At 56.1% G+C, this 25,305-nt stretch overlaps 1 protein-coding gene across 1 annotated transcript in view; it reads left to right on the top strand.

Annotated features, from left to right (window-relative positions):
* The window catches only part of LOC140492484 (calmodulin-binding transcription activator 1-like), a 100,657-nt gene extending 79,163 nt beyond the window's left edge, over positions 1-21,494 (top strand). Inside the window, exons 8-9 of the mRNA XM_072591371.1 lie at positions 14,162-14,233; positions 21,390-21,494. Of these exons, the coding sequence (XP_072447472.1) occupies positions 14,162-14,233; positions 21,390-21,494 (177 nt within the window). The remainder of the gene's footprint in view (positions 1-14,161; positions 14,234-21,389) is intronic.
* The last annotated feature ends 3,811 nt before the right edge of the window (positions 21,495-25,305 follow it).

Here is a 25,305-nt window from a genome sequence, read left to right as displayed (position 1 = left end):
CCGCCAACACACTCACACTCCCGCCAACACACACTCACAGTCCCGCCTACACACACACACACTCCCGCCTACACACACTCTCACTCCCGTCTACACACACTCACACTCCCTCCTACACACACTCACACTCCCTCCTACACACACTCTCACTCCCGCCAATACACATTCTCGCTCCAACCTACACACACTCACACTCCCACCTACACACACAAACACTCCCGCCTACACACACACACACTCCCGCCTACACACACTCTCACTCCCGCCTACACACACTCTCACTCCCGTCTACACACACTCACACTCCCTCCTACACACACTCACACTCCCTCCTACACACACTCTCACTCCCGCCAACAAACACTCACACTCCCTCCTACACACACTCTCACTCCCACCTACACACACTCACACTCCCACCTACACACACACACACTCCCGCCTACACACACTCACACTCCCGCCAACACACTCACACTCCCGCCAACACACACTCACACTCCCGCCTACACACACTCTCACTCCCTCCTACACACACTCTCACTCCCGCCTACACACATTCACACTCCCGCCAACACACACACTCCCGCCAATACACACTCACACTCCCGCCAACACACACTCACACTCCCTCCTGCACACACACACACTCCCGCCAACACACACTCACACTCCCTCCTACACACACTCACACACCCTCCTACACACACTCACACTCCCTCCTACACACACACACACTCCCGCCAACACACACTCACACTCCATCCTACACACACTCACACTCCCACCTACACACACACACAATCCCTCCTACACACACTCACACTCCCGCCTACACACACTCACACTCCCGCCTACACACACTCTCACTCCCGCCTACACACACTCACACTCCCGTCTACACACACTCACACTCCCGCCTACACACACACACTCTCCCGCCTACACACAATCTCACTCCTTCCTACACACACTCTCACTCCCGCCTACACACACTCACACTCCCTCCTACACACATTCACACTCCCACCTACACACACACAATCCCTCCGACACACACTCACACTCCCACCTACACACACTCACACTCCCGCCAACACACACTCACACTCCCGCCTACACACACTCTCACTCCCGCCTACACACACTCACACTCCCGCCTACACACACTCTCACTCCCACCTACACACACTCACACTCCCGCCAACACACACACACACTCCCGCCTACACACACTCACACTCCCTCCTACACACACTCTCACTCCCGCCAACACACTCTCACTCCCTCCTACACACACTCTCACTCCCTCCTACACACACTCTCACTCCCTCCTACACACACTCTCACTCCCGCCTACACACACTCTCACTCCCACCTACACACACACACACTCCCTCCTACACTCACTCACACTCCCTCCTACACACACTCACACTCCCATCTATACACACACACACTCCCTCCTACACACACTCACACTCCCTCCTACACACACTCTCACTCCCTCCTACACACACTCACACTCCCTCCTACACACACTCTCACTCCCGCCAACAAACACTCACACTCCCTCCTACACACACTCTCACTCCCGCCTACACACACTCACACTCCCGCCAACACACTCTCACTCCCTCCTACACACACTCTCACTCCCTCCTACACTCACTCACACTCCCTCCTACACACACTCACACTCCCACCTATACACACACACACTCCCTCCTACACACACTCTCACTCCCTCCTACACACACTCTCACTCCCTCCTACACACACTCTCACTCCCGCCTACACACACACACACTCCCTCCTACACACACTCACACTCCCTCCTACACACACTCTCACTCCCGCCAACAAACACTCACACTCCCTCCTACACACACTCTCACTCCCACCTACACACACTCACACTCCCACCTACACACACACACACTCCCGCCTACACACACTCTCACTCCCGCCAACACACACTCTCACTCCCGCCAACACACAATCAGACTCCCGCCTACACACACTCACACTCCCTCCTACACACACTCTCACTCCCCCAACACACTCACACTCCGTCCTACACACACTCACACTCCCTCCTACACTCACTCACACTCCCTCCTACACACACTCTCACTCCCGCCGACACACACTCTCACTCCCTCCTACACACACTCTCACTCCCGCCAACACACTCACACTCCCGCCAACACACAATCACACTCCCGCCTACACACACTCACACTCCCTCCTACACACACTCTCACTCCCCCAACACACTCACACTCCGTCCTACACACACTCTCACTCCCACCTACACACACTCACACTCCCACCTACACACACACACACTCCCTCCTACACACACTCACACTCCCTCCTACACACACTCTCACTCCCGCCAACAAACACTCACACTCCCTCCTACACACACTCTCACTCCCACCTACACACACTCACACTTCCACCTACACACACACACACTCCCGCCTACACACACTCACACTCCCGCCAACACACACTCTCACTCCCGCCAACACACACTCTCACTCCCGCCAACACACTCACACTCCCGCCAACACACACTCACACTCCCGCCTACACACACTCTCACTCCCTCCTACACACACTCTCACTCCCGCCTACACACACTCACACTCCCGCCAACACACACACTCCCGCCAATACACACTCACACTCCCGCCAACACACACTCTCACTCCCTCCTACACACACTCACACTCCCTCCTACACACACTCTCACTCGCTCTTACACACACACTCATTCCCACCTACACTTACTCTCACTCCCACCTACACACACTCACACTCCCTCCTACACACACACACACTCCCGCCAACACACACTCACACTCCCTCCTACACACACTCACACTCCCTCCTACACACACTCACACTCCCTCCTACACACACACACACTCCCGCCAACACACACTCACACTCCCTCCTACACACACTCACACTCCCACCTACACACACACACACTCCCTCCTACACACACTCACACTCCCTCCTACACACACTCTCACTCCCGCCAACAAACACTCACACTCCCTCCTACACACACTCTCACTCCCACCTACACACACTCACACTCCCTCCTACACACACTCTCACTCCCACCTACACACTCTCACACTCCCGCCTACACACACTCACACTCCCGCCAATACACACTCACACTCCCGCCAACACACTCACACTCCCGCCAACACACACTCGCACTCCCGCCAACACACACTCTCACTCCCTCCTACACACACTCACACTCCCTCCTACACACACTCACCCTCCCGCCAACACACACACTCCCGCCAATACACACTCACACTCCCGCCAACACACTCACACTCCCGCCAACACACACTCGCACTCCCGCCAACACACACTCTCACTCCCTCCTACACACACTCACACTCCCTCCTACACACACTCTCACTCCCTCTTACACACACACTCATTCCCGCCTACACTTCCTGTCACTCCCTCCTACACACACTCTCACTCCCACCTACACACACTCACACTCCCGCCTACACACACTCTCACTCCCGCCAACACACACTCTCACTCCCACCTACACACACTCTCACTCCCTCCTACACACACTCTCACTCCCGCCTACACACACTCTCACTCCCGCGTACACACACTCACACTCCCTCCTACACACACTCTCACTCCCGCCTACACACACTCTCACTCCCGCGTACACACACTCTCACTCCCGCGTACACACACTCTCACTCCCTCCTACACACACTCTCACTCCCGCGTACACACACTCTCACTCCCGCCTACACACACTCTCACTCCCGCCTACACACACTCTCACTCCCGCCTACACACACTCTCACTCCCGCGTACACACACTCACACTCCCTCCTACACACACTCTCACTTACGCCTACACACACTCTCACTCCCGCGTACACACACTCTCACTCCCGCGTACACACACTCTCACTCCCTCCTACACACACTCTCACTCCCGCGTACACACACTCTCACTCCCGCCTACACACACTCTCACTCCCTCCTACACACACTCTCACTCCCGCCTACAGACACTCTCACTCCCGCGTACACACACTCACACTCCCACCTACACACACTCTCACTCCCTCCTACACACACTCTCACTCCCGCCTACACACACTCACACTCCCGCCAACACACACACTCCCGCCAACACACACTCACACTCCCTCTTACACACACTCACACTCCCACCTACACACACTCATTCCCGCCTACACTTACTCTCACTCCCTCCTACACACACTCACACTCCCGCCAACGCACACACACACTCCCGCCTACACACACTCACAATCCCACCTACACACACTCACACTCCCTCCTACATACACTCTCACTCCCTCCTACACACACTCTCACTCCCGCCTACACACACTCTCACTCCCGCCTACACACACTCTCACTCCCGCCTACACACACTCACACTCCCGCCTACACACACTCACACTCCCGCCAACACACTCTCACTCCCTCCTACACACACTCACACTCCCTCCTACACACACTCTCACTCCCTCCTACACACACTCTCACTCCCGCCTACACACACTCTCACTCCCGCGTACACACACTCACACTCCCACCTACACACACTCTCACTCCCTCCTACACACACTCTCACTCCCGCCTACACACACTCACACTCCCGCCAACACACACACTCCCGCCAACACACACTCACACTCCCTCTTACACACACTCACACTCCCACCTACACACACTCATTCCCACCTACACTTACTCTCACTCCCTCCTACACACACTCACACTCCCGCCAACGCACACACACACTCCCGCCTACACACACTCACAATCCCACCTACACACACTCACACTCCCTCCTACATACACTCTCACTCCCTCCTACACACACTCTCACTCCCGCCTACACACACTCTCACTCCCGCCTACACACACTCTCACTCCCGCCTACACACACTCACACTCCCGCCTACACACACTCACACTCCCGCCAACACACTCTCACTCCCTCCTACACACACTCACACTCCCTCCTACACACACTCTCACTCCCTCCTACACACACTCACACTCCCTCCTACACACACTCACACTCCCTCCTACACACACTCTCACTCCCACCTACACACACTCACACTCCCTCCTACACACACTCACACTCCCTCCTACACACACTCTCACTCCCGCCTACACACACTCACACTCCCTCCTACACACACTCTCACTCCCACCTACACACACTCTCACTCCCTCCTACACACACTCACACTCCCACCTACACACACTCTCACTCCCTCCTACACACACACACACTCCCGCCTACACACACTCACACTCCCACCTACACACACACACACTCCCTCCTACACACACTCACACTCCCACCTACACACACTCTCACTCCCTCCTACACACACACACACTCCCGCCTACACACACTCTCACTCCCACCTACACACACACACACTCCCTCCCACACACACTCACACTCCCTCCTACACACACTCTCACTCCCACCTACACACACACACACTCCCGCCTACACACACTCACACTCCCTCCTACACACACTCACACTCCCGCCAACACACACTCTCACTCCCTCCTACACACACTCACACTCCCGCCAACACACACTCTCACTCCCTCCTACACACACTCACACTCCCGCCAACACACACTCTCACTCCCACCTACACACACTCACACTCCCTCCTACACACACTCTCACTCCCTCCTACACACACTCTCACTCCCTCCTACACACACTCACACTCCCTCCTACACACACTCTCACTCCCACCTACACACACTCTCACTCCCTCCTACACACACTCACACTCCTGCCAACACACACTCTCACTCCCTCCTACACTCACTCACACTCCCTCCTACACACACTCTCACTCCCTCCTACACACACTCTCACTCCCTCCTACACACACTCTCAATCCCGCCTACACACACTCACACTCCCTCCTACACACACACACACTCCCGCCTACACACACTCACACTCCCTCCTACACACACTCACACTCCCTCCTACACACACACACACTCCCTCCTACACACACTCTCACTCCCTCCTACACACTCTCTCACTCCCGCCTACACACACTCTCACTCCCGCCTACACACACTCTCACTCCCTCCTACACACACTCACACTCCCTCCTACACTCACTCACACTCCCTCCTACACTCACTCACACTCCCTCCTACACACACTCTCACTCCCTCCTACACACACTCACACTCCCTCCTACACTCACTCACACTCCCTCCTACACTCACTCACACTCCCTCCTACACACACTCTCACTCCCTCCTACACACACTCTCACTCCCGCCTACACACACTCACACTCCCGCCTACACACACTCACACTCCCTCCTACACACACACACTCCCTCCTAAACACACTCACACTCCCTCCTACACACACTGTCACTCCCTCCTACACACACTGTCACTCCCTCCTACACACCCTCACACTCCCGCCTACACACACTCACACTCCCGCCTACACACACTCACACTCCCTCCTACACACACACACACTCCCTCCTAAACACACTCTCACTCCCTCCTACACACACTCACACTCCCTCCTACACACACTCACACTCCCTCCTACACACACTCTCACTCCCGCCAACACACTCACACTCCCACCTACACACACACACACTCTCTCCTACACACACTCACACTCCCTCCTCCACACACTCACACTCCCGCCTACACACACTCACACTCCCACCTACACACACACTCCCACCTACACACACTCTCACTCCCTCCTACACACACTCGCACTCCCTCCTACACACACTCACACTCCCTCCTACACACACTCTCACTCCCTCCTACACACACTCTCACTCCCACCTACACTCACTCACACTCCCTCCTACACTCACTCACACTCCCGCCTACACACACTCACACTCCCGCCAACACACACACTCCCGCCAACACACACTCTCACTCCCTCCTACACACACTCACACTCCCTCCTACACACACTCACACTCCCTCCTACACACACTCTCACTCCCTCCTACACACACTCACACTCCCTCCTACACACACTCTCACTCCCGCCTCCACACACTCACACTCCCGCCTACACACACTCTCACTCCCTCCTACACACACTCTCACTCCCGCCTACACACACTCTGACTCCCACCTACACACACTCTCACTCCCTCCTACACACACTCTCACTCCCGCCTACACACACACACACTCCCTCCTACACACACTCTCACTCCCTCCTACACACACTCTCACTCCCACCTACACACACACACTCCCTCCTACACACACTCACACTCCCGCCTACACACACTCACACTCCCGCCAACACACACTCTCACTCCCTCCTACACACACTCTCACTCCCTCCTACACACACTCTCACTCCCACCTACACACACACACTCCCTCCTACACACACACACACTCCCTCCTACACACACTCACACTCCCGCCTACACACACTCACACTCCCGCCAACACACACTCTCACTCCCTCCTACACACACTCTCACTCCCACCTACACACACTCTCACTCCCTCCTACACACACTCACACTCCCTCCTACACACACTCACACTCCCACCTACACACACTCACACTCCCTCCTACACACACTCGCACTCCCTCCTACACACACTCTCACTCCCTCCTACACACACTCACACTCCCTCCTACACACACTCTCACTCCCACCTACACACACTCTCACTCCCTCCTACACACACTCTCACTCCCTCCTACACACACTCTCACTCCCTCCTACACACACACACACTCCCACCTACACACACTCTCACTCCCTCCTACACACACTCTCACTCCCGCCTACGCACACTCACACTCCCGCCTACACACTCTCTCACTCCCGCCTACACACACTCACACTCCCACCTACACACACTCTCACTCCCGCCTACACACACTCACACTCCCGCCAACACACACTCACACTCCCTCCTACACACACTCTCACTCCCTCCTACACACATTCACACTCCCACCTACACACACTCACACTCCCACCTACACACACACACACTCCCTCCTACACACACTCTCACTCCCTCCTACACACACTCTCACTCCCGCCTACACACACTCACACTCCCGCCTACACACACTCTCACTCCCACCTACACACACTCACACTCCCGCCTACACACACTCACACTCCCGCCAACACACACTCTCACTCCCGCCTACACACACACACACTCCCGCCTTCAGACACACACACTCCCGCCTACACACACTCACACTCCCTCCTACACACGCTCACACTCCCGCCTACACACACTCACACTCCCGCCAACACACACTCTCACTCCCGCCTACACACACACACACTCCCGCCTTCAGACACACACACTCCCGCCTACACACACTCTCACTCCCGCCTACACACACTCTCACTCCCGCCTACACACACACACACTCCCTCCTACACACACTCACACTCCCTCCTACACACACTCACACTCCCACCTACACACACACACACTCTCTCCTACACACACTCACACTCCCGCCAACACAATCACACTCTCTCCTACACACACTCACACTCCCGCCTACACACACACACACTCCCGCCTACACACACTCACACTCCCGCCTCCACACACTCACACTCCCGCCTACACACACTCTCACTCCCTCCTACACACACTCACACTCCCGCCAACACACACTCACACTCCTGCCTACACACACTCACACTCCCGCCTACACACACTCACACTCCCGCCTACACACACTCTCACTCCCTCCTACACACACACACACTCCCGCCTACACACACTCACACTCCCGCCTCCACACACTCACACTCCCGCCTACACACACTCTCACTCCCTCCTACACACACTCACACTCCCGCCAACACACACTCACACTCCTACACACACTCTCACTCCCACCTACACACACTCTCACTCCCGCCTACACACACACACACTCCCGCCTTCAGACACACACACTCCCGCCTACACACACTCACACTCCCGCCTACACACACTCACACTCCCGCCAACACACACTCGCACTCCCGCCTACACACACTCTCACTCCCGCCAACATACACTCGCACTCCCGCCTACACACACTCACACTCCCTCCTACACACACTCTCACTCCCGCCAACACACACTCACACTCCCGCCTACACACACTCACACTCCCGCCAACACACACTCACAATCCCTCCTACACACACTCTCACTCCCTCCTACACACACTCACACTCCCGCCTACACACACTCTCACTCCCTCCTACACACACTCTCACTCCCGCCTACACACACTCTCACTCCCTCCTACACACACTCACACTCCCGCCTACACACACTCTCACTCCCTCCTACACACACTCACACTCCCGCCTACACACACTCTCACTCCCTCCTACACACACTCTCACTCCCGCCTACACACACTCTCACTCCCTCCTCCACACACTCTCACTCCCGCCTACACACACTCACACTCCCGCCTACACACACTCTCACTCCCTCCTACACACACTCACACTCCCGCCTACACACACTCTCACTCCCTCCTACACACACTCTCACTCCCACCTACACACACTCACACTCCCTCCTACACGCACTCTCACTCCCGCCTACACACACTCTCACTCCCTCCTACACGCACTCTCACTCCCGCCAACACACACTCTCACTCCCGCCTACACACACTCTCCCTCCCTCCTACACACACTCACACTCCCTCCTACACACACTCTCACTCCCACCTACACACACTCTCACTCCCTCCTACACACACTCTCACTCCCTCCTACACACACTCTCACTCCCACCTACACACACTCTCACTCCCTCCTACACACACTCACACTCCCGCCTACACACACTCTCACTCCCTCCTACACACACTCTCACTCCCACCTACACACACTCACACTCCCTCCTACACGCACTCTCACTCCCGCCTACACACACTCTCACTCCCTCCTACACACACTCTCACTCCCGCCAACACACACTCTCACTCCCGCCTACACACACTCTCACTCCCACCTACACACACTCACACTCCCTCCTACACACACTCTCACTCCCACCTACACACACTCACACTCCCGCCTACACACACTCTCACTCCCTCCTACACACACTCTCACTCCCGCCTACACACACTCTCACTCCCTCCTACACACACTCTCACTCCCGCCTACACACACTCTCACTCCCGCCTACACACACTCACACTCCCGCCTACACACACTCACACTCCCTCCTACACACACACACACTCCCGCCTACATACACTCACACTCCCTCCTACACACACTCACACTCCCGCCAACACACACTCTCACTCCCGCCTACACACACTCACACTCCCGCCTACACACACTCACACTCCCTCCTACACACACACACACTCCCGCCTACATACACTCACACTCCCTCCTACACACACTCACACTCCCGCCAACACACACTCACACTCCCGCCAACAAACACTCACACTCCCGTCTACACACACTCTCACTCCCGCCTACACACACACACACTCCCGCCTACATACACTCACACTCCCTCCTACACAAACTCACACTCCCGCCAACACACACTCACACTCCCGCCAACACACACTCTCACTCCCGCCTACACACACTCACACTCCCTCCTACACACACTCTCACTCCTTCCTACACACACACTCACTCCCGCCAACACACACTCACACTCCCGCCAACACACACTCACTCTCCCTCCTACACACACTCTCACTCCCTCCTACACGCACTCACACTCCCTCCTACACACACTCTCACTCCCTCCTACACACACTCACACTCCCGCCAACACACACTCACACTCCCGCCAACACACACTCTCACTCCCTCCTACACACACTCTCACTCCCACCTACACACACTCACACTCCCGCCTACACACACTCACACTCCCTCCTACACACACTCTCACTCCCACCTACACACACTCTCACTCCCGCCTACACACACTCTCACTCCCGCCTACACACACTCTCACTCCCGCCTACACACACTCACACTCCCTCCTACACACACTCACACTCCCTCCTACACACACTCTCACTCCCTCCTACACACACACTCACTCCCTCCTACACACACACTCACTCCCTCCTACACACACTCACAATCCCACCTACACACACTCACACTCCCTCCTACACACACTCTCACTCCCTCCTACATACCCTCACACTCCCGCCTACACACACTCTCCCTCCCGCCTACACACACTCACACTCCCTCCTACACACACTCACACTCCCTCCTACACACACTCACACTCCCTCCTACACACACTCTCACTCCCGCCTACACACACACACACTCCCGTCCCCACACACACACTCACTCACACACACTACCGTCCCCACTCTTTCCCCTTTCACACTCTCTCTCCCCCTTTCACACTCCTTCCCCTTTCACACTCACTCTCTCCCCTTCACACTCACTCCTTACTACTTCCACACTCACACCCTAGCCCCTTTCACACTCACTCCCTACCCCTTTCACACTCATTCTCTCCCCTTCACACTCACTCTCTCCCCCTTTCACACTCACTCTCTCCTCTCCACACTCAATCTCTCCCCCTTTCACACTCACTCACTCCCCTTTTCACACTCACTCCCTCCCCTTTCACACTCACTCCCTATCCCTTTCACACTCACACTCTCTCCACTTTCACACTCACTCACTCCCCCTTTCCCATTCACTCTCTCCCCTTCACACTCACACTTTCCCCATTCACACTCAGCATCTCCTCTTCACACTCTCTCTCTACTCCTTTCACACTCACACTCTCCACTTCACACTCACTCTCTCCCCTTCACACTCACTCTCTCCCCTTCACACTCACTCTCTCCCCTTCACACTCACACTTTCCCCTTCACACTCACTCCCTCCCCTTTCACACTCACTCTCTCACCTTCACACTCACTCTTTCCCTTTCACACTCACTCCCTCCCCTTTCACACTCACTCCCTCTCCCTTTCACACTCACTCTCTCCCTCTTCACACTCTCTCCCTCCCCCTTTCACACTCACTGTCTCCCCTTCACACTCACTCTCTCCTCCTTCACACTCACTCTCTCCCCATTCACACTCACTCTCTCCCCATTCACACTCACTCCCTCCCCCTTTCACACTCATTCCCTCCCCCTTTCACACTCATTCCCTCCCCCTTTCACACTCACTCCCTCCCCCTTTCACACTCACTCTCTCCCCCTTCACACTCACTCACTACCCCTCTTCAGACTAACGCTCTCCCCCCCCTTTGCAGTGTGTCTGTCTGTGGGTTACAGTGTCTGTCTGTTTGGGGAGGTTATTGTGTGTGTGGGTTATTGTATGAGTCTGTAGATAATCTGTGTTATCGGGGTGACTGTGGGTTGTCACTGTGTTTCTGTGTTTGAGAGTTTATTAATTGCGGATTATACCCAGAGTGTGACCCAGGAGATGTCTACGTGTTATTTTTGAACTTGATGCTGTTGTTTTTGAGAATCCTTCTCTGTGTTTGAAGCTTCTCGAAGCTGAGAGTTGATGTCAGCCCTGGGCAATGCCACTCCGCGCTGGATTAGGGATTGGTTTCTGAAGCTTCCTTCAGGCAGTTAAACATTTCCCCCCCCTGCCTTATTACCCGTCAGACTCTGACCGAGAGGATGGGAAGAAAATGCCTTTCCACTGCCTCAGCCAGTTGGTTGAGGGAGTGGTATTGTGATACAGCTTCACCAGACCGTAAATACCGAGAGGCACTGGGGGATCCGAGCACAGTTTGCAATCTCTGTCACCTCAGTTCCTAATGAACACTGCACTGGCCCAAGTCACAGACACAGTCTGACACAGTGAGCATCAGTCATTAGCTCTTGGCTAAGGCCAGGAGCTGGGCTGGTTGCTGACTGCAGACTGGGTCTGATGTGACTCTGACCTTCCTGCTCAGCCTGTACACACTGTGTATTCAGTTCCTCTGGCCAGAGACGCTGGCTGATCCATTCGGCATTCCCTGCACCTTCAGGTTTCCATGTGCTATTCCCTGTATTCGGGCAATACCTCCGTACAATCCCATACAAGGCAGAAACAAACCACTCTGCCCATCTAGTCCACACCGTCCCTCAAAAGAACGTCCCGTCCAGACGCCTCACCCCCACCCTGGCCCTGCAACCCTGCATTTCCCCAGGGCCAATCCACATTCCTGGACACTATGGGACAATTTCCCATGGCCAATCCACCCTAACCTGCACATCCCTGGGCACTATGGGACAATTTCCCATGGCCAATCCACCCTAACCTGCACATCCCTGGACACTATGGGACAATTTCCCATGGCCAACCCACCCTAACCTGCACATCCCTGGGCACTATGGGACAATTTCCCATGGCCAATCCATCCTAACCTGCACATCCCTGGGCACTATGGGACAATTTTCCTTGGCCAATCCACCCTAACCTGCACATCCCTGGGCACTATGGGACAATTTCCCATGGCCAATCCACCCTAACCCGCACATCCCTGGACACTATGGGACAATTTCCCATGGCCAATCCACCCTAACCTGCACATCCCTGGACACTATGGGACAATTTCCCATGGCCAATCCACCCTAACCTGCACATCCCTGGGCACTATGGGACAATTTCCCATGGCCAACCCACCCTAACCTGCACATCCCTGGACACTATGGGACAATTTCCCATGGCCAATCCACCCTAACCTGCACATCCCTGGGCACTATGGGACAATTTCCCATGGCCAATCCACCCTAACCTGCACATCCCTGGACACTATGGGACAATTTCCCATGGCCAGCCCACCCTAACCTGTACAGATTTGGTTTTTGGGAGGAACCCAATGCAGACACAGGGAGAATTTACAAAGCCCACGCAGAGAGCCATCTGATGAGAGAATCGAACCCGGGTCCCTGGTACTAATGACTGAGCCGCCGTGCCCTAGAGTAGGAACAGTTGGCGCCTGTTTTCTGAACAAATGTGAACAGGGAGCTGAGTGGTGAGCAATTGTCTAACATCATTGTGTCTTTGTTGAGCAGGGCCGGAGACTGAAGGAACAGCAGGAAATCGCTGCAGCTGTTATCCAGCGTTGTTACAGGAAGTACAAGCAGGTACAGTACCCCGTCCAATCGAGTCGAACCACCTGTCAGAGGGGAGCACTGGTTCAGCTTCAACCTCAGGAACCACTCAGTCAGACTCTCCCTCCCCTGATGGCAGCATCTCGGATGACTCTGTAGGATTTGACAAGCAACCCTATGTGATACCTCTCCACCTGTAACGTGGAGATAGTGAGACCAACCCGACACCCCTGGAGGTTTGGGAATGGCAGCAAGTGGACAGCTTTCAGAGAAATGAGCCAGGGGGGTGACAGAAAACACATCGCAACACCAATAAATAACCCACTCGATTAGTAGCTCAAACATACTCCACATGGCATTCTCTGTCTTGGTCATCAAAATGTGAATGCACTTTCTTCTTTCTGCTCTTCAGTAATGTTGTGCAGCTTACCCTAGGGTGTGGTAAACCATTCAGTGTCAGGGAGACACACACAGCACTGCCCTGGGGTATCCTGTCTGACCCTACACTGTTTACTGTGATAGACACACACAGCACTGCCCTGGGGTATCCTGTCTGACCCTACACTGTTTACTGTGATAGACACACACAGCACTGCCCTGGGGTATCCTGTCTGTCTCTACAGTGTTTACTGTGATAGACACACACAGCACTGCCCTCGGGTATCCTGTCTGACCCTACACTGTTTACTGTGATAGACACACACAGCACTGCCCTGGGGTATCCTGTCTGTCTCTACACTGTTTACTGTGATAGACACACACAGCACTGCCCTGGGGTATCCTGTCTGTCTCTACACTGTTTACTGTGATAGACACACACAGCACTGCCTTGGGGTATCCTGTCTGTCTCTACACTGTTTACTGTGATAGACACACACAGCACTGCCCTGGGGTATCCTGTCTGACCCTACACTGTTTACTGTGATAGACACACACAGCACTGCCCTGGGGTATCCTGTCTGACCCTACACTGTTTACTGTGATAGACACACACAGCACTGCCCTGGGGTATCCTGTCTGTCTCTACACTGTTTACTGTGATAGACACACACAGCACTGCCCTGGGGTATCCTGTCTGACCCTACACTGTTTACTGTGATAGACACACACAGCGCTGCCCTGGGGTATCCTGTCTGACCCTACACTGTTTACTGTGATAGACACACACAGCACTGCCCTGGGGTATACTGTCTGACCCTACACTGTTTACTGTGATAGACACACACAGCACTGCCCTCGGGTATCCTGTCTGACCCTACACTGTTTACGGTGATAGACACACACAGCACTGCCCTGGGGTATCCTGTCTGTCTCTACACTGTTTACTGTGATAGACACACACAGCACTGCCCTGGGGTATCCTGTCTGACCCTACACTGTTTACTGTGATAGACACACACAGCACTGCCCTGGGGTATCCTGTCTGACCCTACACTGTTTACTGTGATAGACACACACAGCACTGCCCTGGGGTATCCTGTCTGACCCTACACTGTTTACTGTGATAGACACACACAGCACTGCCCTGGGGTATCCTGTCTGACCCTACACTGTTTACGGTGATAGACACACACAGCACTGCCCTGGGGTATCCTGTCTGACCCTACACTGTTTACTGTGATAGACACACACAGCACTGCCCTGGGGTATCCTGTCTGACCCTACACTGTTTACTGTGATAGACACACACAGCACTGCCCTGAGGTATCCTGTCTGACCCTACACTGTTTACTGTGATAGACACACACAGCACTGCCCTGGGGTATCCTGTCTGTCTCTACAGTGTTTACTGTGATAGACACACACAGCACTGCCCTGGGGTATCCTGTCTGACCCTACACTGTTTACTGTGATAGACACACACAGCACTGCCCTGGGGTATCCTGTCTGTCTCTACACTGTTTACTGTGATAGACACACACTGTACTGCCCTGGGTTAACCTGTCTGACCCTACACTGTTTACTGTGATAGACACACACAGCACTGCCCTGGGGTATCCTGTCTGACCCTACACTGTTTACTGTGATAGACACACACAGCACTGCCCTGGGGTATCCTGTCTGAACCTACACTGTTTACTGTGATAGACACACACAGTACTGCCCTGGGGTATCCTGTCTGACCCTACACTGTTTACTGTGATAGACACACACAGCACTGCCCTGGGGTATCCTGTCTGTCTCTACAGTGTTTACTGTGATAGACACACACAACACTGCCCTGGGGTATCCTGTCTGACCCTACACTGTTTACTGTGATAGACACACACAGCACTGCCCTGGGGTATCCTGTCTGACCCTACTCTGTTTACTGTGATAGACACACACAGCACTGTCCTAGGGTATCCTGTCTGACCCTACACTGTTTACCGTGATAGACACACACAGCACTGCCCTGGGGTATCCTGTCTGACCCTACACTGTTTACCGTGATAGACACACACAGCACTGCCCTGGGGTATCCTGTCTGACCCTACACTGTTTACTGTGATAGACACACACAGCACTGCCCTGGGGTATCCTGTCTGTCCCTACCCTGTTTACTGTGATAAACACACACAGCACTGCCCTGGGGTATCCTGTCTGTCTCTACACTGTTTACTGTGATAGACACACACAGCACTGCCCTGGGGTATCCTGTCTGTCTCTACAGTGTTTACTGTGATAGACACACACAGCACTGCCCTAGGGTATCCTATCTGACCCTACACTGTTTACTGTGATAGACACACACAGCACTGCCCTGGGGTATCCTGTCTGACCCTACACTGTTTACTGTGATAGACACACACAGCACTGCTCTGGGGTATCCTGTCTGACCCTACACTGTTTACTGTGATAGACACACACAGCACTGCCCTGGGGTATCCTGTCTGACCCTACACTGTTTACTGTGATAGACACACACAGCACTGCCCTGGGGTATCCTGTCTGTCCCTACCCTGTTTACTGTGATAGACACACACTGCACTGCCCTGGGGTATCCTGTCTGTCTCTACAGTGTTTACTGTGATAGACACACACAGCACTGCCCTGGGGTATCCTGTCTGACCCTACACTGTTTACTGTGATAGACACACACAGCACTGCCCTGGGGTATCCTGTCTGTCTCTACACTGTTTACTGTGATAGACACACACAGCACTGCCCTGGGGTATCCTGTCTGTCTCTACAGTGTTTACTGTGATAGACACACACAGCACTGCCCTGGGGTATCCTGTCTGACCCTACACTGTTTACTGTGATAGACACACACAGCACTGCCCTAGGGTATCCTATCTGACCCTACACTGTTTACTGTGATAGACACACACAGCACTGCCCTGGGGTATCCTGTCTGACCCTACACTGTTTACTGTGATAGACACACACAGCACTGCCCTGGGGTATCCTGTCTGTCTCTACAGTGTTTACTGTGATAGACACACACAGCACTGCCCTGGGGTATCCTGTCTGACCCTACACTGTTTACTGTGATAGACACACACAGCACTGCCCTGGGGTATCCTGTCTGACCCTACCCTGTTTACTGTGATAGACACACACAGCACTGCCCTGGGGTATCCTGTCGGTCTCTACAGTGTTTACTGTGATAGACGCACACAGCACTGCCCTGGGGTATCCTGTCTGACCCTACACTGTTTACTGTGATAGACACACACAGCACTGCCCTGGGGTATCCTGTCTGACCCTACCCTGTTTACTGTGATAGACACACACAGCACTGCCCTGGGGTATCCTGTCGGTCTCTACAGTGTTTACTGTGATAGACACACACAGCACTGCCCTGGGGTATCCTGTCTGTCTCTACAGTGTTTACTGTGATAGACACACACAGCACTGCCCTCGGGTATCCTGTCTGACCCTACACTGTTTACTGTGATAGACACACACAGCACTGCCCTGGGGTATCCTGTCTGACCCTACCCTGTTTACTGTGATAGACACACACAGCACTGCCCTGGGGTATCCTGTCTGTCCCTACACTGTTTACTGTGATAGACACACACAGCACTGCCCTGGGGTATCCTGTCTGACCCTACACTGTTTACTGTGATAGACACACACAGCACTGCCCTGGGGTATCCTGTCTGACCCTACACTGTTTACGGTGATAGACACACACAGCACTGCCCTGGGGTATCCTGTCTGTCTCTACACTGTTTACTGTGATAGACACACACAGCACTGCCCTGGGGTATCCTGTCTGTCTCTACAGTGTTTACTGTGATAGACACACACAGCACTGCCCTGGGGTATCCTGTCTGACCCTACACTGTTTACTGTGATAGACACACACAGCACTGCCCTGGGGTATCCTGTCTGTCTCTACAGTGTTTACTGTGATAGACACACACAGCACTGCCCTGGGGTATCCTGTCTGACCCTACACTGTTTACTGTGATAGACACACACAGCACTGCCCTGGGGTATCCTGTCTGACCCTACAGTGTTTACTGTGATAGACACACACAGCACTGCCCTGGGGTATCCTGTCTGACCCTACCCTGTTTACTGTGATAGACACACACAGCACTGCCCTGGGGTATCCTGTCGGTCTCTACAGTGTTTACTGTGATAGACACACACAGCACTGCCCTGGGGTATCCTGTCTGTCTCTACAGTGTTTACTGTGATAGACACACACAGCACTGCCCTCGGGTATCCTGTCTGACCCTACACTGTTTACTGTGATAGACACACACAGCACTGCCCTGGGGTATCCTGTCTGACCCTACCCTGTTTACTGTGATAGACACACACAGCACTGCCCTGGGGTATCCTGTCTGTCCCTACACTGTTTACTGTGATAGACACACACAGCACTGCCCTGGGGTATCCTGTCTGACCCTACACTGTTTACTGTGATAGACACACACAGCACTGCCCTGGGGTATCCTGTCTGTCTCTACACTGTTTACTGTGATAGACACACACAGCACTGCCCTGGGGTATCCTGTCTGTCTCTACAGTGTTTACTGTCATAGACACACACAGCACTGCCCTAGGGTATCCTATCTGACCCTACACTGTTCACTGTGATAGACACACACAGCACTGCCCTGGGGTATCCTGTCTGACCCTACACTGTTTACTGTGATAGACACACACAGCACTGCTCTGGGGTATCCTGTCTGACCCTACACTGTTTACTGTGATAGACACACACAGCACTGCCCTGGGGTATCCTGTCTGACCCTACACTGTTTACTGTGATAGACACACACAGCACTGCCCTGGGGTATCCTGTCTGACCCTACACTGTTTACTGTGATAGACACACACAGCACTGCTCTGGGGTATCCTGTCTGACCCTACACTGTTTACCGTGATAGACACACACTGCACTGCCCTGGGGTATCCTGTCTGACCCTACACTGTTTACTGTGATAGACACACACAGCACTGCCCTGGGGTATCCTATCTGACCCTACACTGTTTACTGTGATAGACACACACAGCACTGCCCTGGGGTATCCTGTCTGACCCTACACTGTTTACTGTGATAGACACACACAGCACTGCCCTGGGGTATCCTGTCTGTCCCTACCCTGTTTACTGTGATAGACACACACTGCACTGCCCTGGGGTATCCTGTCTGTCTCTACACTGTTTACTGTGATAGACACACACAGCACTGCCCTGGGGTATCCTTTCTGACCCTACACTGTTTACTGTGATAGACACACACTGCACTGCCCTGGGGTATCCTGTCTGACCCTACACTGTTTACTGTGATAGACACACACAGCACTGCTCTGGGGTATCCTGTCTGACCCTACACTGTTTACCGTGATAGACACACACAGCACTGCCCTGGGGTATCCTGTCTGACCCTACACTGTTTACTGTGATAGACACACACAGCACTGCCCTGGGGTATCCTGTCTGTCCCTACCCTGTTTACTGTGATAGACACACACTGCACTGCCCTGGGGTATCCTGTCTGTCTCTACACTGTTTACTGTGATAGACACACACAGCACTGCCCTGGGGTATCCTGTCTGTCCCTACCCTGTTTACTGTGATAGACACACACAGCACTGCCCTGGGGTATCCTATCTGACCCTACACTGTTTACTGTGGTAGACACACACAGCACTGCCCTGGGGTATCCTATCTGACCCTACCCTGTTTACTGTGATAGACACACACAGCACTGCCCTGGGGTATCCTGTCTGTCTCTACACACTTTCTGATTTCCGTCTGGATGTATGTTTGGCAGCAGTTTGGGTCCCTTTTCTGTGAGGTCTTGACCGCGATGTGTCTCATCATCTGTGCGTGAGGGCGTTCGCAGCCACCTTCCCCTCAGCCCTACCCCTTCTCGGCACAGCAAGATCCCAAAATCAGCTGTGGCCAGCCGGTCTTATTGGGTTGCAGGGGGTGCCCCACATTCTGCCTCCTCACGTAGACAACATTTTTGAGAAATCCGTTCTGATCACTGGTCTCACCAGCGGGATCGGGTCATGGTTGAATCCTGCACTCAACAGCCAATAACTAACAGTGCCCACTCCCCCAGCACTGACCCTCCGACAGTGCCCACTCCCTCAGCACTGACCCTCCGATAGTGCCCACTCCCTCAGCACTGACCCTCCGACAGTGCCCACTCCCTCAGCCCTGACCCTCCGACAATGCCCACTTCCTCAGCACTGACCCTCCAACAGCGCGGCACTCCCTCAGCACTGACCCTCCGACAGTGCGGCACTCCCTCAGCACTGACCCTCCGACAGTGTGGCACTCCCTCAGCACTGACCCTCCGACAGTGCCCGCTCCCTCAGCCCTGACCCTCCGACAGCGCGGCACTACCTCAGCACTGACCCTCCGACAGTGTGGCACTCCCTCAGCCCTGACCCACCAACAGTGCCCCCTCCCTCAGCCCTGACCCTCTGACAGTGCCCACTCCCTTAGCCCTGACCTTATTACGGTGTGGTGGTAACCTGTCCATCTGACATTGAAGCCCCAATCTCATCGCCCTCCTCGTCCTCACCGTGTTGAGGCAGTGGGACTGGAGTCAGTCAGGAGCACTAGGCCACGGTGCTGGCTGTGAGTGGGAGGGGTGCTGTGAATTGGGGAGATTGGGGGCAGGGCCGGAGGGAGTTCTGTCATTTGTTTGGATGTATCTGACCTGCCTCCCTTGGTGTGTGTGTGTGCCCTGATTGTACTAACATTCCTCTCTTGGTTTCACTAGCTGACATGGATAGCACTGAAGGTAAAGTCACGTTTCAGCTCTGACCATGTCTGTCTGTTTGATGTGTATCTTACCTCCTCAAACCTGTTGAAACCTCTTGGCTGAGATGGTAGTTTAGATTCTGACACTACCTGGTCCTGCTCTGATTCTGAAGAGGGTCTCCCTCGGCTCTCGGCCCTCAGCCCTCGGCCCTCGGCCACATCCTCCATTTGTTCATTTGGTGAGTTGGCCTGACACCATTCCCACAGACGCCCGTACGGTTCAGGAACATACTCCCCCAGCACTGCCCTCACCAACTCAGGGGAGAGGGCATGCAACCACTCACCCTCACTCAGTGGGTGAACAACAAGGTCAGTCTCTGGGGTGGGGGGGGTTAGTGTCCAAGAGGGGGGGCAGGGGTCAGTGCCCAAGGGGAACAGTGTCCGACGGGAGAGTCAGTGTCCAATGGATCAGTGTCCGAGGGGGGGGTAAGTGTCCCAGAGGGATAAGTGTCTGAGGGGGGTCAGTGTCCGAGAGGGTTAGTGCCCGAACGGGGTCAGTGCCTGAGGGCAGTCAGTGTCCGGGGGGGGGTCAGTGTCCAAGGGGGGGGTCAGTGTCCGAGGGGGGGGTCAGTGTCCGAGAGGGGGTCAGTGTCCGAGGGGGTTAGTGCCCGAACGGGGTCAGTGCCTGAGGGCAGTCAGTGTCCGGGGGGGGGTCAGTGTCCGAGGGGGGGTCAGTGTCCGAGGGGGGGTCAGTATCCAAGCGGGGTCAGTGTCTGAGGGGTGTCAGTGTCTGAGGGGGGTCAGTGTCTGAGGGGGGGTCAGTGTCCGAGGGGGTGTCAGTGTCCGAGGGGGGGTCAGTGTCCGAGGGGGGGTCAGTGTCCGAGGGGGGGTCAGTGTCCGAGGGGGGGTCAGTGTCCGAGGGGGGGTCAGTGTCCGAGGGGGTGTCAGTGTCCGAGGGGGTGTCAGTGTCCGAGGGGGGGTCAGTGTCCGAGGGGGGTCAGTGTCTGAGGGGGGGTCAGTGTCCGAGGGGGGGTCAGTGTCCGAGGGGGTCAGTGTCTGAGGGGGTCAGTGTCTGAGGGGGTCAGTGTCTGAGGGGGGTCAGTGTCCGAGGGGGGTCAGTGTCCGAGGGGGGTCAGTGTCTGAGGGGGGTCAGTGTCCGAGGGGGGTCAGTGTCCGAGGGGGGTCAGTGTCCGAGGGGGGTCAGTGTCCGAGGGGGGGTCAGTGTCCGAGGGGGGTCAGTGTCCGAGAGGGGGTCAGTGTCCGAGAGGGGGGTCAGTGTCTGAGGGGGGTCAGTGTCTGAGGGGGGTCAGTGTCCGAGGGGGGGTCAGTGTCCGAGGGGGGGGTCAGTGTCCGAGGGGGGGTCAGTGTCCGAGGGGGGGTCAGTGTCTGAGGGGGTCAGTGTCTGAGGGGGGTCAGTGTCTGAAGGGGGGTCAGTGTCCGAGGGGGGGTCAGTGTCCGAGAGGGGGTCAGTGTCCGAGAGGGGGGTCAGTGTCTGAGGGGGGTCAGTGTCTGAGGGGGGGTCAGTGTCTGAGGGGGGGTCAGTGTCCGAGGGGGGGTCAGTGTCTGAGGGGGGTCAGTGTCTGAGGGGGGTCAGTGTCTGAGGGGGGTCAGTGTCTGAGGGGGTCAGTGTCTGAGGGGGGTCAGTGTCTGAGGGGGGGGTCAGTGTCTGAGGGGGGTCAGTGTCTGAGGGGGGTCAGTGTCTGAGGGGGGGTCAGTGTCCGAGGGGGGGTCAGTGTCTGAGGGGGTCAGTGTCTGAGGGGGGTCAGTGTCTGAGGGGGGTCAGTGTCCGAGGGGGGGGTCAGTGTCTGAGGGGGGGTCAGTGTCTGAGGGGGGTCAGTGTCCGAGGGGGGGTCAGTGTCCGAGGGGGGTCAGTGTCCGAGGGGGGGTCAGTGTCCGAGGGGGGGTCAGTGTCCGAGGGGGGGTCAGTGTCTGAGGGGGGGTCAGTGTCTGAGGGGGTCAGTGTCTGAGGGGGGTCAGTGTCTGAGGGGGGGTCAGTGTCTGAGGGGGGGTCAGTGTCTGAGGGGGGGTCAGTGTCTGAGGGGGTCAGTGTCCGAGGGGGGGTCAGTGTCCGAGGGGGGTCAGTGTCCGAGGGGGGGTCAGTGTCCGAGGGGGGGTCAGTGCCCGAGGGGGGTCAGTGCCTGAGAGGGATCAGTGCCCGAGGGAGATCAGTGCCCGAGGGGGGTCAGTGTCTGAGGGGGGTCAGTCTCCGAGGGGTCAGTGCCCGACGGGGGGACAGTGCCCAAGGGGGGTCAGTGTCCAAGGGATTTCAGTCTCTGAGGGGGGTAAGTGCCCGAGGGGGGTCAGTGTCCAATCAGTCAGTGTCCGGGGGGTTCAGTTTTTGAGCGGTCAGTGTCTGAGGCGGGGTTCAGTGTCTGAGGGGGGTCAGTGTCCGAGGGGGGGGTCAGTGTCTGAGGGGGGTCAGTGTCTGAGGGGGGTCAGTGTCCGAGAGGGGGTCAGTGTCTGAGGGGGTCAGTGTCTGAGGGGGGTCAGTGTCTGAGGGGGGGTCAGTGTCTGAGGGGGTCAGTGTCCGAGGGGGGGTCAGTGTCTGAGGGGGGTCAGTGTCTGAGGGGGTCAATGTCCGAGGGGGGGTCAGTGCCCGAGGGGGGTCAGTGCCTGAGGGGGATCAGTGCCCGAGGGAGATCAGTGCCCGAGGGAGATCAGTGCCCGAGGGGGGGTCAGTGTCCGAGGGGGGTCAGTGTCCGAGGGGGGGTCAGTGTCCGAGGGGGGGGTCAGTGTCCGAGGGGGGGTCAGTGCCCGAGGGGGGTCAGTGCCTGAGGGGGATCAGTGCCCGAGGGAGATCAGTGCCCGAGGGGGGTCAGTGTCTGAGGGGGGTCAGTCTCCGAGGGGTCAGTGCCCGACGGGGGGACAGTGCCCAAGGGGGGTCAGTGTCCGAGTGGGGTCAGTGACCGAGTGGGGTCAGTGTCCACTCGGTCTGTGTCCGGGGGGTTCAGTCTCTGAGCGGTCAGTGTCTGAGGCGGGGTTCAGTGTCCAAGCGGTCAGTGACAAAGGGGGTTCAGTCTCCGAGGGGGGTAAGTGCCCAAGGGGGGTCAGTACACAAGGTGGATCAGTGTCTGTGGGAGGGGTCAGTGTCCGATGTGGGGGGGGGGGCGGGTCAGTGTCCGGGAATGGGTCAGTGTCCGGGGGGGTCAGTGTCCGGGAGTGGGGGGGGGGGCGGAGTCGGTGCCCAAGGGAACAGTGTCCGAGTGGGGGGTCAGTGCCCAAGGGGGTGGTCAGTGTCCAAAGGGGGTGGGGGTCAGTGTCCAAGGGGTGTCAGTGCCTGAGGGGGTCAGTGTCAGAGGCGGGGTCAATGTCCAAAGCGGGGTCAGTGCCTGGGGGGGGGTCAGTGTCCGAGGCGGGGTCAATGTCCGAGGGGTGTCAGTGCCTGAGGGGGTCAGTATCTGAGGCGGGGTCAGTGCCTGAGGGGGGGGGGGTCAGTACCCAAGGCGGAACAGTGCACAAGGGGGATCAATGTCTAAGAGAGGGGTCAGTGTCCGGGGGGTCAGTGTCCAAGGGGGGGTCAGTGTCCAAGGGGGGAGTCTCCGAGGGGACAGTGTCCGAGCGGTCGTTGTCCGAGTGGTCAGTGTCCAAGTGGGTTCAGTCTCCAAGCGGTCATTGTCCGAGCGGCGTCAGTCTCTCTGAGGGGTCAGTGTCAGAGGGGTCAGTTTCCGAGCGGTCAGTCTCCGAGCAGTCAGTGTCCAAGGGAGGGTCAGTGTCCTAGCGGTCAGTCTCCGTGGGGGGTTCAGTGTCTGATGGGTCAGTCTCCGAGGGGGGGTCAGTCTCCGAGGGGGTCAGTCTCTGAGGGGTCAGTGTCCCCAGCGGTCAGTCTCCAAGGGGGGTCAGTGTCAGAGGGGTCAGTCTCTGAGTGGTCAGTCTCTGAGTGGTCAGTGTCTGAGCGGTCAGTGTCCAAGGGAGGGTCAGTGTCCTAGAGGTCAGTC

This window comes from Chiloscyllium punctatum, chromosome 21, assembly GCF_047496795.1.
Source record: "Chiloscyllium punctatum isolate Juve2018m chromosome 21, sChiPun1.3, whole genome shotgun sequence".
In the NCBI taxonomy this organism is placed as follows: Eukaryota; Metazoa; Chordata; class Chondrichthyes; order Orectolobiformes; family Hemiscylliidae; genus Chiloscyllium; species Chiloscyllium punctatum.
The sequence above is the reverse complement of the archived record's forward strand: the minus strand, read 5'-3'. Positions and strand labels throughout refer to the sequence as shown.